Raw genomic sequence first — 17,090 nt, 5'->3', positions numbered from 1 at the left:
CCCTCATGTGGTACAGGTGAAGACTGTTTAGACTAGGTGACACACTCACACCAACCTGTTTGAAGTCCCTCTGTCTCAGGTAGGTGATGGCTTTGTTGATTTCTAGGTCGTTGGCCAGTTCTACGTACTGGGAACTCTTCACCATGTCCACACACCTACAGAAACAGCCACACAGTATTACCATTACTTGCCTGAGGGGACTCCAGACCACATTAACCCTGTATCGCCCTCTGGTGTTCAGGTTTGGAAAAACACACCAGTCAAATCCGGCGGCGAACGTTGCCTCAATGGCTGGGGCGATGAGCTTGGCTGATGTCATGATGAATTTCTCAGCCAGGGCTTTACTGCAGTCAAGAGAACAGGTTCCAGTGGGCACAAACATGTCATACAGATGTGAAAACGCTGAACAGTTATGTTTTATATAATGTACGGATAAGACAGTTACCGTTCTCTCTCCATCTGGTGAAGCTTGTCGTTCTTGATGGCTTCAATAACCAGGTTGGCATGGGTGTCATCCTGAAAACAAAACTAATGTGGATGACTTGTGAAGCAAAACATGCAGTAAGTGCTACTACAATAAAGCCTAAACTTACCATGTTCTGAAGAGTGCACACTGAAGTGCTCTGCTAAGGACTTCACTGTGCTGACTATGTTAAGTTTGAGAACAGAAGTGCTCACATTGGGTGGGATGTACTTGTCCTCCTCGTCGATCCCCAGAGGAACACAGATGAGCTTCTGAAAGGCCTTCTTCATCCTCTCTCGGTCTCCGATGGCGTAGTAACACAGGATCAGGTTAAAGCCTGTCTTAATGTTGGGGCTCTCGCTCATGATGTGTTCAAAGGAGGTGATGGCGTCAGAGTACTGGCCCATGCGGATGAAGACCACACCGATGTTCTGCATGATCTTGATCCTCATCTCCTTGTGGGAGTTAGAGATCTGGTCCAGGGCCATGCGGTACAACTTGATGGCCTTGGGGTAGTTTTTCTGCTTGAAATGGATGTTGGCCATGTTCACTTTTAACCTTCCTGGAAAGAAAGTAAAACATTGTTTTACTGTCATTTTAGTGGCTAATCTAAAATATGACATCCTTCTCCCACCCACCTGCATTACTGAACATCTTGTTCTTTACGATGACCTGGTAAGTGTTCAGGGCCTCCGCGTACATGTCATTGTTGGCGTACTGAGTTGCCAAGTTAAACAAGACCTGAAAAAGAAAACAAAAATATAAACTCAGATCACATCTGACCAACATTGACCTCAAAAGACAATGTCTGTCACAAGTAGGTGAGGTCCAAGTGATGTGGACAGATGAGTATTTCTATTGACAGTTGTTATTGTTCTCACAGAGTATGTGAGGTCCAGGTTGATGTGGTCTGCATTGCCTGACTGCTCCCTCTGTCTCACCAGCGCTCTCTCCTTCCGCCCTGCCTCTTTGGCTCTATCAAGGGACTGTAATAACAATGGTAGAAAACACACACAGTCAGAGGTAAAGCATAACACATCCCTAAGTGTGCGATGTCTGTAAGTTATTCGGTACAGATAAGAGGCAGGGGGAGACTGACCAACTGCAGGTCTCCATGGCCGTGCGCCAGGCAGCTCTCTTCTATCAGGTCGTTCACCTTCTTCTCCAGGATCTTCACCTTCTCATCTGGCCTGAAAACAACAAAATCGTCCTAACCTTCATTATCCTACAGAATCATAGGAGAAACCCTGAGAATTGCATATTGAAATGAGGATAAGCAGCAGAGACAGAAACAAACTCTTACGTATCTTCACTTTTGCCCTCCAATGGAGGAGCCGGTCCTTTGGACTGACCTAGTGGGTCAAATGTCGACCCTGGGAATATCAGAAACATTTTTTGTAACAACCTGCGCATGAGAAGTTCTGTACTTGTTGTCTCATTTTAACAAGGAGCTTTTTTTCTGGATCAAAAAAGGGGCTTAGGTGGTGGGCGTAGGAATGAGCACAGCTGGCAGTCAGCGTGGTTACTATTTAGAGGCCCTCATCTTGGAGCTGTAGACACATTTTAGTATTTTCAAGGCAATTTCTTACAGTTTTACAAATTTCTCCATGGAGCTGAGGATTTTTTGGGGAGTTTTAAAGCTAATTTCCTGCGATTCTACATATTCTGCCATGCAGCTGAGAGAAAAATGTTGCAGTTTAAAAGCTAGTTTTCTGCAAATCTATGCAGGAAATCTATGCATTTTGCCATGGATAATGCTGTGTTCTTTTACTTAAACATAATAACAAAATTAATACTGCCAAATGTATTGTTTTTGTAATTTTAAATTCTCCCCAACTGTCTAGTTTTTATTCTGGCGATTGTTAGTTGTGAAAGATGTCAAGGCAAAGGATGGCTACTTTGAAGAATCTAAAATATATTTTGATTTGTTTAACACTTTTTTGGTTACTACATGATTCCATATGTGTTATTTCACAGTTTTGATATCGTCACTATTATTCTACAATGTAGAAAATAGTCAAAATAAAGAAAACCCCTTGAAAGAGTAGGTGTGTCCAAACTTTTGACTGGTACTGTATATTACAGTTGAAGTCGGAACTTTACATAAACTGAGTTTAAATGCATTTGGCTAAGGGGTATCACAATTCCTGACATTTTATCCTAGTAAAAAGTTAGGATCACCACTTTATTTTAAGAATGTGAAATATCAGAATAATAGTGGAGAGAATGATTTATTTCAGCTTTTATTTCTTTCATCACATTCCCAGTGGGTCAGAAGTTTACATACACTCAATTAGTATTTGGTAGCACTGCCTTTATATTGTTTAACTTGGGTCAAATGTTTAGGGTAGCCTTCCACAAGCTTCCCACAATAAGTTGGGTGCATTTTGGCCCATTCCTCCTGACAGAGCTGGTGTAACTGAGTCTGGTTTGTAGGCCTCCTTGCTCACACACTCTCTTTTTCAGTTCTGCCCACAATTTTTTTTTATAGGATTGAGGTCAGGGCTTTTTGATGGCCACTCCAATACCTTGACTTTTTTTGTCCTTAAGCCATTTTGCTACAATTTTGGAAGTATGCTTGGGGTCATTGTCCAGTTGGAAGACCCATTTGCAACCGAGCTTGAACTTCTTGACTGATGTCTTGAGATGTTGTTTCAATATATCCACATAATTTTCCTACCTCATGATGCCATCTATTTTGTGAAGTGCACCAGTCCCTCCTGCAGCAAAGCACCCCCACAACATGATGCTGCCACCCCCATGCTTCACGGTTGGGATGGTGTTCTTCGGCTTGCAAGCCTCCCCCTTTTTCCTCAAACATAACAATGGTCATTATGGCCAAACAGTTATATTTTTGTTTCATCAGACCAGAGGACATTTCTCCAAAAAGAACAATCTTTGTCCCCATGTGCAGATCCAAACCATAGTCTGGCTTTTTTATTGCGGTTTTGGAGCAGTGGCTTCTTCCTTCTTCCTGGCCGGCCTTTCGGGTCATGTTGATATAGGACTCGTTTTACTGTGGATATAGATACTTTTGTGCCCGTTTCCTCCAGCATCTTCACAAGGTCCTTTGCTGTTGTTCTGGGATTGATTTGCACTTTTCGCACCAAAGTACGTTCATCTCTAGGAGACAGAACACGTCTCCTTCCTGAGCGGTATACATTTATATTTTTACATTTTAGTAATTTAGCAGACGCTCTTATCCAGAGCGACTTACAGTAGTGAATGCATACATTGTGGAGGTCTACATTTTTTTTTTCCTGAGGTCTTGGCTGATTTCTTTTGAATTTCCCATGATGTCAAGCAAAGAGGCACTGAGTTTGAAGGTAGGCCTTGAAATACATCCACAGGTACACCTCCAACTGACTAAAATTATGTCAATTAGCCTATCAGAAGCTTCTAAAGCCATGACATCATTTTCTGGAATTTTCCAAGCTGTTTAGAGGCACAGTCAACTTAAGTGCATGTAAACTTCTGACCCACTGGAATTGTGATACAGTGAATTATAAGTGAAATAATCTGTCTGTAAACAATTGTTGTAAAAAATACTTGTATCATGCACAAAGTAGATGTCCTAACCGACTTGCCAAAACTATAGTTTGATAACAAGAAATTTGTGGAGTGGTTGAAAAATTAGTTTTAATGACTCCAACCTAACTGTATGTAAACTTCTGACTTCAACTGTATAAAAACATTTACACTGTTTGGACTTAGGAGACCTGAAAAAAATGCTTAGGCAGCCCACCCAAGGATTACAATGGCAGAAAAATCCCTGACAAGGTCTGCATACTTTAGTCTATTGAGAGTGTATGAGACCACCACAACTCTCTCTCCCTCCCTCCCTCCCTCCTGCCCTCCCTAGTAAGCTCACCTCTGGTCATGGCTGAAGAATAGCCTGCTGCTCTGACTGCAGTCATAGGCCTAGCTGCTCCATCCTGTCACAACAAATGACACCCACATGCATCAGATTTCCATGTTATTGAGCATCATTTTTCTCCACATAGTACTGGGTAAGAATCCAATAGGACAACTAAAGAAACTGATCAGTATTGATGCTCTCACCTGTACAGCTCCAGTCATGGGTCTGCCCATAGATGAGGCCATGGGCATCCTAGACTGCAAGTCACAGCATTAAAGACAGACATTCTCACATTTTTTAAAACATCAATGAGGTCTTGAACAGATAAAACACCATCAACTGATTCAGTCAATACTAAATTATCATATTGATTTTTTAGACAAGGGTTCTGTTCTCCTCTCTTGAAAATGTTCACATAACTTGCTACCAAGTATGCCATGACTGCTCTCTCACCTTCAGAAGCCTGCTCTCACTGCCAAACCTGCTCTCTACCTGAGTGTCAAATATCAAACATGCTCAAATGCAATACAATACTCTAAGCTATAACTTCTGAATTATCATTGGCTCTATGTGCCTCCTCTTCACTCTGAACAATTTGTTTGCATCCCATACTTAGAACAACAGTAAAACTTACAGTAATTCCTTCTCAACCCTACTTTATAGCCTACCCATCATTGAAACATTGATTTACAATCAACATGTAACAAGTAAACCAAATCTTACACAATCCATAGACTTACTCCAAAAGAGGTCCCCAAAGCCCGTCCTCCAATGGCAGTGCCAGGAAACTTGGCAGTCATCTTACAAAATGAACACAAAGGATGTATAACTCGATTCAGTTGTCATTAGCACATTGCTTTAATTCTGCCATATCTTGACTAACTGTCAAGACACTGTTATAACACTTACGGGGGGCCTTCTCCCATGGCTTGTCCTGACTGCTTGCTGAAAACCAGCATCATTGTCAAGCTCCTGTTAAACACAATACATTAATTCAACAATACTATAATTAATCACAAATTCAGTATAAAACAAGAGTGAAGATGAGGTAGTACTCTAATTCAAAAGAAAACACTAGGCTAGCTATAGCTACCTCTGAATCAAATGTTGGATTGTAGTCGTTGTAGCCAGAGTACAGGTCATCTTCCTCAGCAGCAAGATGTACGTGTTCCATCTCTTCTGCGATTCTGTTAGGCTCAGGAGGAGGACAACAACACAGGTTTTAGATTTTATGAATTGCATCAAAGCACACCCCGAGTGTCTTGCTACTACTATAGTACGCATGAGCATAGACAGACATTAGCTACAAAGAATCCGAATGGCATTGACTCTCAAGGCAAACTAGATAGCCTAGCTAGCTACATGTTGGGCAGTTCATTAGCATTACATTAGCTAATGTAAATAGCTAAGCTGCTAGCTCATTAACACTAACGTTAGCTACAAAAAGTAAAATTACGAATAAATACTGACTACTTACGGTCAACACTTCTATGGAATGGAGTAGATGCGGTCTTCTCTAACTAGATAAAATATTGATAATATATTGCTCGGGCTGCAGTCATTTCTGAGTTTTCAGATCCCACAATACAAATATGGGCGGTATTGAATTGGTTTTGAAGCCTCGATTGGTTTAACTGTACGTCAATCATAGAAGGGTTTGGTTTTGCGCAATACAATTGGATAAGGGCGCCCAATTCCGTTGCTAGGATACAGTACGTGAGGAAGCTGCGACACCCGTTTCATACAACAACAAAAAATCAAATGTTATCAGCTTAGAATGTAAAAAGTAATGTTATAGCTAACCAAGACCATTACCACATGATTAATAAAATAATGCAAATCGGTGAATGCACATTTCCATATGATGAATTTTCTTCGCTCGTCTTTATTTTGAACATTTTAGGGCACCGTACAATCAAGTGACTAGCAGGGGCGTTGCAGGATTTGTATGCAGAGTATTCTTGACAGTTTTCAATGTTTCAATAACTTACTGCTAATCAAAACTGCAAAATGAGTTCATCTGAAGGGAAGACCATTACCGTTATTGGCAGGTGAGTAGAAGCCTAACATTTCACGAGCTTTATCTGTCTAAAAAAATCTTGCTCCAACAACTAACGTTAGCTAGCTAGCTAACGTTGTGTGCTTATGCATGTGAACTTCGAGCTGATTAGGGTCAACTGATCATTAACTAAACTTCTTTAAGTAAAGAAATTAGTTCATTTTCATGATACTGAATATTTGGTGTTACATATATTGTATTCATATTTGTTCTGCATGTGTCAAGACAAGAGAGAATAGCCGCTGTGTTTTCTAGCCTATAACGTAACTCTGAATTTGTCATATCAGGTCAGGAGGTTGTGCTATAGCCATGTCATGTCATCTGAATTAATATGTATTTTTTGTCTAGATGAAAATGTAGAATCTAGTACAATAGTTTTCCCAAACGTATATGGTCATCATATGGCTATTTTAATGATGGCGACGGGTTCTTTCAAGAACAGGCATCACTTTTATTTGCCTTTGCTTTCTTATTCCTGCCTCCTTCTCTAGACACCATTTCTGGACAATCCTGAAGGATGTTGAGGGCACAGAAAATGTCTGCTCTGTCACTGTTGAACCTTGCCACCCTTTTTTGTGGAATTTGAGCCAGAAAAGTCTTGTCATAGATCACTTACATTTTAACTTCATTATGGTTTATGATTAAATTAACATGTGTTCATCTTTGGACTGACCCCCAACTCGAGGATCACTCCTATTATATGCTATATATACTAATATATATCATGTTATAATAACTGAGTCATACATTTGCAATTTAGTAGGTGCTTTTATCCAAAGCAATTTACATAGTGCATGCATACATTTCCCAATGGGTGGCCCCAGAGGGAATCAAACCCACCACCCTGGTGTTGCAAGCACCATGCTCCAACAACTGAGCCATACTGGACTATTTGGTGGTTAGGGATTTAATTTCTCATCAAAAGCATGTAGCCATTCCGGGGCAATCCATATTTCCCTCTGGGGACAGTAAAGATTGATTGATTGATAAATGTTGGCTCTGTTGTTCTGTGTGTGTTTCAGTGGGCTGATTGGGCGCTCCTGGGCCATGGTGTTTATAAGTGGGGGCTACAGAGTGAAGATCTATGACAACCAGCCAGGCCAGGCTGCCAGGGCTATCCAGGAGGTCAGGTGAGTCCTGGAAAACAAGGCAAAACATTACCAGAATATCTCATAACCGCATCGACTCATACATAATATGCATGACCAAAATACCCCTCAGTCCAAAACAACATTATCAGTGAATCCTTTTAACTTTACAAACCCATCAACAACCATAGAGTGTACTTTGTTGAAAACATGGACAAATTATGATTAGTTGAACATTAGGAGGTGACACATCGCTTTAGGTGAACATGGTCCTCTCCCCTGTGGTGTTTCTATTATATGTAAAGAATTTAACTTTAACCCAGTGTATTTTGATCTCAAGGCTCTGGAAGATGGGAAAAGGTTCTTAGTGACATTTGTAATAATAATGAATCGTGGATTGGATAATATTATTTCTACCAACTGAGGTACTCAAAGCGCTTTACATAGTAAGGGGGAAACGCACTTCATCCACCACCAATGCGGCGGCCATTTTTGTGCCAGAACGCGCACCGCACATCAGCTATTAGGTGTAGAGGTGAGGAGTGATATATGCCAATTAGGAATGAGGGGCATGATTAAGTGGCCATGATGGAATGGGGCCAGGTTGGGAATTTAGCCATGACATTGGGGTTAACACCCCATTTTATAGGGAGAGGACTACTAGCCTAGTCCAGATATCTTCTGTTATGATTCATTTAGAAGGGTTTCACATCCAGGATCATACAGACACTTTGAGATTGGCCTCTAAAAAATATCCCAAACAACCTGCAAGTCGAATAAATAGCTATTTGCTACTGTATTGCCTAACTGAGCCATTGTATGTCCTGTTTGCTTCAAGTCTCTATGCCAGTACTTCCCAAAAAATATGTGAAATATGTCAAACATCTGGTGGTCCCAGAGGAGAGTGTTTGGAAACCTTGCTCTATATACCATGCTGTTTTGAAACATATAATGAGATTTGCTCAACTGCACATTGGTTAAAATAAATTAACCTTATTGGAGTGTAGGGGGCATTCTTGATCTTTTATTTTTTTTTTACAGGTAACTGCCAAAATAAAGGAAGCACCAGTATTAAAGCCTTGTTCACATTTGCAGTTTGAAGTGACTCAAATCCAACTTGTTTGCGTATTGGGCAGCCATCATTCACTTTGAACTGGACTGAGTGTTTACAGGCAGTAACAACAGTGCGACTTTAGATCATTAGAATGCATTCGCCAAAAGTCACAAAATACACCTGAATGGATTTCTGCAAATATGTAAATACCACGGGAGTCCTCTTACATTTGGGAACTTTACAGTCCTATTGATCAAACAACCATGAACAGGTAGGCTCTCTCTCCCTCAGTTATGCACATAAACAACAAGATCAACAACTAATGCTAACTAGAGCAATATTAGCTCAAATCTAACGAGGGAACATTAGATAAACTCTCAAAAAAAATTCTGCTACTTGGCCGTCAAAATTGCACTTATAAACGATGGGGAATAGTAGCCTACTCGGCCTTCTACAGCTTACCTGCCAATGCATGCTTGTCCCAACCAAGCACCCAAGCTAACTAGCTAAAATTGGCGAGCTTGTTAGCTAGCTACTTCCAGACACAAATGAGAGAACACCTCACTCTGACCATTTTACTCGGCCTAGCAGAGCTGGTTAGGCTGTTTATATGTTATCTGGAGATAGCTAACAAAGCAATTGACATTTCTTGCTAGCTCACCAAATGACACCTACATCTCTAGCTGTGTAGCAAAGATTTTTATAACTAACCCAAGACAGACCACAGCCTGTCGTTTCCAATGGGAATAAATTAGTCATAGTGGGTAGAACTAGCAAGGAAGTGGGCAGAACTAGCAAGGAGGAAGTGGGCAGAACTAGCAAGGAAGTGGGCAGAACTAGCAAGGAAGTGGGCAGAACTAGCAAGGAAGTGGGCAGAACTAGCAAGGAAGTGGGCAGAACTAGCAAGGAAGTGGGCAGAGCCAAGCTCAAGCTAGCAAGATCCTATTTCTAGCAAACATTTGCATATTTCCGTTAGGGAACGCCTACCCTGTGAATTGTACATGTGCAATAACTCAGTTCACCTTTGCACTCCTTCTAAACAACGCAATTTAATTTACACTTTGGCAAAGGGTAAAGTCTACAAAACTTTGTCGACTCTGTTCATAACAGATTCTAGTTTTGGTTACAGAAAACTGAATTAAGATCAATTGTTTCATCAATGATACAATGTGCAGAATTTTGGCCAAAATCCATCTCGTTCCATCTTCTCCCACTGCCGGCCACTGGACTTCCTCTCACTACCATATTTGGTAGTGAGTGGAAACACCAATTGGATGCTTCACATTTATACACCTGGTGAAATATCTCTCATTGTTCTATCTGTGTAGCCACCGAAAAATGATATGAGGGGGAAAAAAGTCAGTCACTCCTCCAATGACATGACATCCTCCTAGCAGCTATCTAGTTAACGCTAGGCCCAATGTTTTTAGCTTGCTACATAAATAGATACGCTAGCCTATTAGCCACGTGACTTGTGATCATCTTGCTAGTTTGATTGTATTGACATTCCCAGCCTTAGTTTCATTTGTCAGTTGTTGTCCCAAATATTGAAACAGGTCATCTCAAATGGAGGCAGCAAACAATGTACCAGGCCAGCTGTGATTTACAACCTGATAGCAAAATAGTTTTGGCCTACCAAGAAGTGTATTGGTGAATTATATTAATCATGCATTGAACTGCATCCATCTATTCTGCCAACAATGCCTTACTGTATGTCATGGAATGTTGAGTCAAATAGAACCTATTTTTAAAACCTTTTAAAGTTATTTTTGTAGCATAAAGTGGGAATTTGATATTTTTGATTGTCTGTTTGTTTCATACCTGAAAAGTAGTTAAAATGCTATCAATTCTACTTTAAATGTCTTAATAAGGCTTTTGGCCACCACAAGCCAACAGAACAGCTTCAATGTGCCTTGGCATAGATTCTACAAGTGTCTGGAACTCTATTGGAGGGATGCAACACCATTCTTCCTCAAGAAAGTCCATGATTTGGTGTTTTGTTGATGGTCTCAGGCACTGCTCCAGAATCTCCCATAAGTCTTCAATTGGGTTAAGACCTGATGACTGAGATGCACAGAGACACACACACACACACACACCCTTTAAACCCCATATGCTCCTTTGAGACCCCTATTTCAAAGTCACTAACCAGGTTTCCATCCAATCTCTTTATGCAAGTAAAGTACATGTCGGATAAAAAAATGTAATGACAGGTCTAATTAAAACAGAACATTTGTTGGTAAACTTTCCAAATGTCGACAAAACAAAATATGCTAGACAAGGTGGGATCTTTTTGTCTCAGTAAAATGTATTATGCGACAAATGTTGGTGGAAGCGCTTTTATGCACAAATATTAATATAATAACCATCATATCGAAGTAAACTTGGAGTCATGCAATGACATGTGTGGTCCTGCAGTTGACATATAAATCTTTCGCCAACTGGATGGATACCTAGCTACTGAGATCTCTTCTTCTAGCCATGGTAGCCAAAATAATGGGCAACTGGCCATTTTTATACATGACCCTATGCATGATGGGATGTTAATTGCTTAATTAACTCAGAAACCGTGTGTAAGCGCCTGCTAACAATATGTTTTGTATCCCTCATTTATTCAAGTGTTTTCTTTATTTTGGCAGTTACCTGTGTCTTGCTTTCTGGTTACCTTTTAAACAAGCTTTCACACACCACTGAAACAACTACACATGTAATTCCTCATACCACAGGCCTCACCATAGAGCTACCGGGAAGATATGTCATTTACATACATAGGTTTTCATTTAATTCACTTTGAAAAACAGATGTCTGTTCATTGAGTGATTTGACCACTATTCAAAGCCCGAGAAACCATAGCATAGGGAATGCACCGTTGCATTTGGTATTGGCTGGAAAACCAAGCTGTCAACATTCAGTCTCATAGTATATTCTTTATGTACTAAGGTGGCACTTTATATTCCACTGGTCACTGTGTTTTCTGTGTAGTTATGGTTTATTGAAAAAGCTTTTGGGGTTTATGTGTGCACGCTTGCGTGTGTTTGTTAACCCCTTCTCCCTCTCTCTGCTGGCCTAGGAAACAGCTTGAGGATCTGCAGGAAGAGTGCATGCTGAGGGGGGATCAAAGTGCCTCAGAGCAGCTAGCCCTACTGAGCAGCCACAATGACCTCTGCCAGGCACTAGAGGGAGCCTTCTTCATCCAGGTACGTTAGGATGATTGGTATGAGTATCATCTATGAGGAAAAATAGCAATAACCCTTACCTAGGGTGCACAGGGCCGTAGCCAGGGATTATTTTGGGGGGGGGGGTTTAAGAAAGTAACATCTCATTTACTGCATTTCTATACAATTTAAAAACTCTAAAATGCCATTTGGAGAATAGCAAAAACAAGCTAAAATGACCCCAGCCATTATCACATTTGTTGCTGTAGCTTCATTCACCTCAGTCGATCTACAAACACAAAGCCTTTTAGCTATACAATTAGCCGCTACACATTAACTCACATTAACTCCGAGCCAGGATTTAAAACTATAATTTAATACATACAGAGCGATCTGTTAGCAGAACAAATATTTTATTAACAAAAGGTAAACAAATGTGTTTGCTTTACATAACTTTTTGCTGCTGTTTTACAGCTAAATTCCTGCGATTCTAAACATTTTGCCATTGGGTGGGGATAATTTTTTGCAGTTTTAAAAGCTAATTTCCTGCAATTCTACACAATTTGCCATGACTTATGTCATCTTAATATGTGCCCAGTCGGTAATTTGGCCATGACTACTACAAGTTCAGATAGCTGTCGAGACTAACTAAACTAATTTACCAATCTAAACGATTTTAACTTATATGGGCTAATTGAGTGACTGTCAGTGAGTGACATATAACAAGAGGAAACCTGCTGATGCACAACCACATTTCGAAATTGCACCTTGTGTATTACCTTTCTAACTCTCAGTAGTACGTTGAGACCCCAACTGAGTTCCCCCAAAAAGTTAAGTTAAATATATAGAACTCAGTTGGGGTCACTTAGATATGTCCTTGTTTTTGAAGGAAAGTGAATATTTTGTCCATTTAAAATAACATCAAATTGATCAGAAATACAATATAGACATTGTTAATGTTGTAAATGACTATTGTAGCTGGAAATGGCAGATTGGCAAAACCCTTTTGTAATTATGTTAGCACAGCTGAAAACTGTTGTGCTGATTTAAAGAAGCAATACAACTGGCCTTCTTTCGACTAGTTGAGTATCTGGAGCATCATCATTTGTGGGTTCGATTACAGGCTCAAAATGGCCAGAAACAAATACCTTTCTTCTGAAAGTCGTCAGTCTATTCTTGTTCTGAGAAATGAAGGCTATTCCATGCGAAAAATTGACAAGAAACTCAAGATCTCATACCACGCTGTGTACAACTCCCTTCACAGAACAGTGCAAACTGGCTCTAACCAGAATAGAAAGAGGAGTGGGAGGCCCCGGTGCACAACTGAGCAAGAGGACAAGTACATTATAGTGTCTAGTTTGAGAAACAGACGCCTCACAAGTCCTCAACTGGCAGCTTCATTAAATAGTACCCGCAAAACACCAGTTTCAACGTCAACAGTGAAGAGCGACTCCGGGATGCTGGCCTTCTAGGCAGAGTTGCAAAGAAAAAGCCATATCTCAGACTGGCCAATAAAAAGAAAAGATTAAGATGGGCACAAGAACACAGACACTGGACAGAGGAAGATTGGAAAAAAGTGTTATGAACAGACAAATCTAAGTTTGAGGTGTTCGGATCACAAAGAAGATGCTGGAGGAGTGACGCCGTCTGTCAATCACGGTGGAGGCATTGTGATGGTCAGGGGGTGCTTTGGTGGTGGTAAAGTGGGAGATTTGTACAGGGTAAAAGGAATCTTGAAGAAGGAAGGCTATCACTCCATTTTGCAACGCCATACCCTGTTGATGGCGCTTAATTGGAGCCAATTTCCTCCTACAACAGGATAATGGGCCAAAGCACAGCTCCAAACTATGCAATAACTATTTAAGGAAGAAGCAGTCAGCTGGTATTCTGTCTATAATGGAGTGGCCAGCACGGTCACCGGATCTCAACCCTATTGAGCTGTTGTGGGAGCAGCTTGACCGTATGGTACGTAAGAAGTGCCCATCAAGCCAATCCAACTTGTGGGAGGTGCTTCAGGAAGCATGGGGGGAAATCTCTTCAGATTACCTCAACAAATTGACAACTACAATGCCAAAGGTCTACAAGGCTGTAATTGCTGCAAATGGAGGATTCTTTGACTAAAGCAATGTTTGAAGGACACAATTGTTGTTTCAATTTAAAATAATTATTTATAACCTTGTCAACATCTTGACTATATTTCCTATTCATTTTGCAACTAATTTCATGTATGTTTTCATGGAAAACAAGGACATTTCTAAGTGACCCCAAACTTTTCGTAATTAAAAAAAAAGTACAGAGGCCCTGAGGGTGCATCACAATAGTCTAGAACAATAGCCACGCGACTCTTAAGATACCAAGGAAGTTTGCCCAACCCTTCACCAGATTTTCCCATCCCCTCCCAAGAAAGGTTGGCTTTCAGAGCTTTCCTGTAATGAAAGGTGAAGGAGGAGGGTGGTATAGGAGAGACAATGAGAGAAGCCACATGACAGTTGAATTCCTTACAGTGTGGTTAACCATCTCATCACTCATCTGGTCTTAGTCCCGCTTTACACACGCTCACAAACACACCACGCGAGCCAGGAAGTGTGGTCTTTTAGCCAAAGACAGGAGTCACATTCCATCCGACACACCAGTATTGACAACACTGTCTCTCTTTTGAGGGGAAGGAAGGCCTGCTCAGTGGGCACATGGGAGATGGGTAGATTTTATTACACAGGTTTAATCATTACAGTGTATTGATTCAAATCATCATGTAATACTGTGGCAGAGAACAAAAGAAGGTGTTTTAGAGAGTTGTGGGGAAATGCTGCTGGGAAATATTCAGAGTATCTTTTCCTGGTTCAGATACGTTTCCTCACTGACTGCAGTTCACTCAGTGTTTCCCTAGTGTATCAAATGTATTTGTCACATTCTTCATAAACAACAGGTGTAGTTAAACAGTGAAATGCTGAATTACAGGCTGGGCCCTTCCCAACAATGCAGAGAGAAACATTTAGAAATAATAGAAAAATAATAACATTAGGAATAAATACACAATGAATAATGATAACTGGCTATATACACGGGGTACCAGTACAGAGTCCATGTTCAGGGGTATGAATTAATTCAGGTAGATATGTACATATAGGTAGGGAGGAAGTGAGTAGGCAAGAGAACAGATAATAAACAGTAGCAGCAGCTTATGTGATGAGTCAAAAGAGTTGGTGTAAAAAGGGTCAATGCAGATAGTTAAATAGTAAAGCAATAGCTACCCGGACTAACTATTTATCAGTCTTATGGCTTGGGGATAGAAGCTGTTCAGGGTTCTGTTGATTCCAGACTTGGTACACCGGTACCGCTTTCCGTTCGGTGGCAGACAGAACACACTATGACTTGAGTCTGACTATTTTTAGGGCTTTCCTCTGACACTGCCTGGTATAGAGGTCCAGGATGGCAGGGAGCTTGGCCCTAGTGATGCACTCGGCCATACGCACTACCCTCTGTAATGCCTTGCGGTCGGATGCTAAGCAGTTGCCATACCAAGCAGTGATGCAGCCAGTCAAGATGCTCTCAAAGGTGCAGCTGTAGAACTTTTTTGAGGATCAGAGGGGCCCATTCTGAATCTTTTCAGTCTCCTGAGGGGGAAGAGGTGTTGTCGTGCCTTCTTCACAACTATGTTGGTGAGTGTGGACCATGATCATTTCTTAGAGATGAGGACACAGTGGAACTAGAAACTCTCGACCTGCTCCTCTACAGCCCCGTCGATGTGGATCGGGCCGTGCTCGGCTCCATGTCCTGTAATCTACAACCAGCTCCTTTGTCTCGTTGAGGGAGTGGTTGTTGCCCTGGTACCACACTGCCAGGTCACTGACCACCTCCCTACAGGCTGTCTCATTGTCATCGGTGATCAGGCCAACCTCTGTCGTGTCGTCAGCAAACTTAATGATGGTGTTGGAGTTGTGCTTGGCCATGCAGTCATGGGTGAACAAGGAGTACAGGAGGGGACTAAGCACGCACCCCTGAGAGGCCCCTGTGTTGAGGGTCAGCATGACGGATGTGGTGTTGCCTACCCTCAGCACAAGTCCAGGATCCAATTCCAGAGGGAGGTGTTAAGTTGCAGGGTACTGAGCTTAGTGATGAGCTTGAAGGGCACAATGGTGTTGAATGCTGAGCTATAGTCAATGAACAGTATTCTCACATAGGTGTTCCTCTTGCTCAGGTGGGAGAGGACAGTGTGGAGTGCAATATCAATTGCGTCATCTGTGGATCTGTTGGAGTGGGTCCAGGGTGTCTGGGATGATGGTGTTGATGTGAGCTATGACCAGCCTTTCAAAGCATTTCAAGGCTAGTCATTTTTGTTTTTAAAATGTATATTTGTTTTATTTCACCATTATTTAACCAGGTAAGCTAATTGAAAACAAGTTCTCATTTACAACTGCGACCTGGCCAAGATAAAGCAAAGCAGTGCGACACAAACAACAACACAGAGTTACACATGGAATAAACAAGCATACAGTCAATAACACAATATAAAAAGAAAGTCTATATACAGTGTGTGCAAATGGCGTGAGGAGGCCATAGTAGCGAAGTAATTACAATTTAGCAAAGTAACACTGGAGTCATAGATGAGCAGATGATGATGTGCAAGTAGAAATACTGGTGTGCAGAAAAGTAAAAAACAATTTGGGGATGAGGTAGGTAGATTGGGTGGGCTAGTTACAGATGGGCTATGTATAGCTGCAGCGATCGGTTAGCTGCTCAGATAGTTGATGTTTAAAGTTTTTTATTTATATATATATATATATATATATATTTTGTTGCAATTCGTTCCAGTCATTGGCAGCAGAGAACTGGAAGGAAAGGCGGCCAAAGGAGGTGTTGGCTTTGGGGGTGACCAGTGAGATATACCTGTTGGAGCGCGTGCTACCGGTGGGTGTTGTTATCGTGACCAGTGAGCTGAGATAAGGCGGAGCTTTACATAGCAAAGACTTATAGATGACCTGGAGCCAGTGGGTCTGGTGACAAATATGTAGCGAAGGCCAGCCGACTAGAGCATACATGTCGCAGTGGTGGGTGGTATAAGGAACCTTGCTGACAAAACGGATGGCACTGTGATAGACTGCATCCAGTTTGCTGCGTAGAGTGTTGGAAGCTATTTTGTAAATGACATCGCCGAAGTCAAGGATCGGTAGGATAGTCAGTTTTACGAGGGTGTGTTTGGCAGCATGGGTGAAGGAGGCTTTGTTGCAAAATAGGAAGCCGATTCTAGATTTAATTTTGGATTGGAGATGTTTAATATGAGTCTGGAAGGAGTGTTTACAGTCTAGCCAGACACCTAGGTATTTGTAGTTGTCCACATATTCTAAGTCAGAACCGTCCAGAGTAGTGATGCTGGTCGGGCAGGCGGGTGCGGGCAGCGAACAGTTGAAAAGC

The 17,090-nt window shown here is 41.4% G+C and overlaps 2 protein-coding genes across 7 annotated transcripts in view; one reads left to right on the top strand and one right to left on the bottom strand.

Annotated features, from left to right (window-relative positions):
* Positions 1-5,908, bottom strand: part of ift88 (intraflagellar transport 88 homolog) — a 30,319-nt gene extending 24,411 nt beyond the window's left edge. For 3 of the 6 annotated variants that reach the window (XM_029711814.1, XM_029711816.1, XM_029711817.1), the window contains exons 1-14: positions 5,800-5,908; positions 5,416-5,509; positions 5,232-5,294; positions 5,063-5,122; positions 4,526-4,579; positions 4,335-4,398; positions 1,767-1,836; positions 1,563-1,653; positions 1,345-1,449; positions 1,102-1,204; positions 679-1,025; positions 446-516; positions 258-344; positions 50-155 (exon numbers count right to left, since the gene is read on the bottom strand). In XM_029711814.1, coding sequence (XP_029567674.1) covers positions 50-155; positions 258-344; positions 446-516; positions 679-1,025; positions 1,102-1,204; positions 1,345-1,449; positions 1,563-1,653; positions 1,767-1,836; positions 4,335-4,398; positions 4,526-4,579; positions 5,063-5,122; positions 5,232-5,294; positions 5,416-5,496 — 1,302 coding nt within the window. In that variant the 5' untranslated portion in view covers positions 5,497-5,509; positions 5,800-5,908. The other 3 variants (XM_029711815.1, XM_029711818.1, XM_029711819.1) reach the window with 2 other exon arrangements.
* A 182-nt stretch (positions 5,909-6,090) lies between these two features.
* Positions 6,091-17,090, top strand: part of cryl1 (crystallin, lambda 1) — a 40,595-nt gene continuing 29,595 nt past the window's right edge. The window contains exons 1-3 of the mRNA XM_029711822.1: positions 6,091-6,373; positions 7,404-7,511; positions 11,594-11,720. Coding sequence (XP_029567682.1) covers positions 6,333-6,373; positions 7,404-7,511; positions 11,594-11,720 — 276 coding nt within the window. The 5' untranslated portion in view covers positions 6,091-6,332. The remainder of the gene's footprint in view (positions 6,374-7,403; positions 7,512-11,593; positions 11,721-17,090) is intronic.

This window comes from Salmo trutta, chromosome 24, assembly GCF_901001165.1.
Source record: "Salmo trutta chromosome 24, fSalTru1.1, whole genome shotgun sequence".
Classification (NCBI taxonomy): Eukaryota; Metazoa; Chordata; class Actinopteri; order Salmoniformes; family Salmonidae; genus Salmo; species Salmo trutta.
This window is presented reverse-complemented; position numbering and strand designations above follow the sequence as displayed.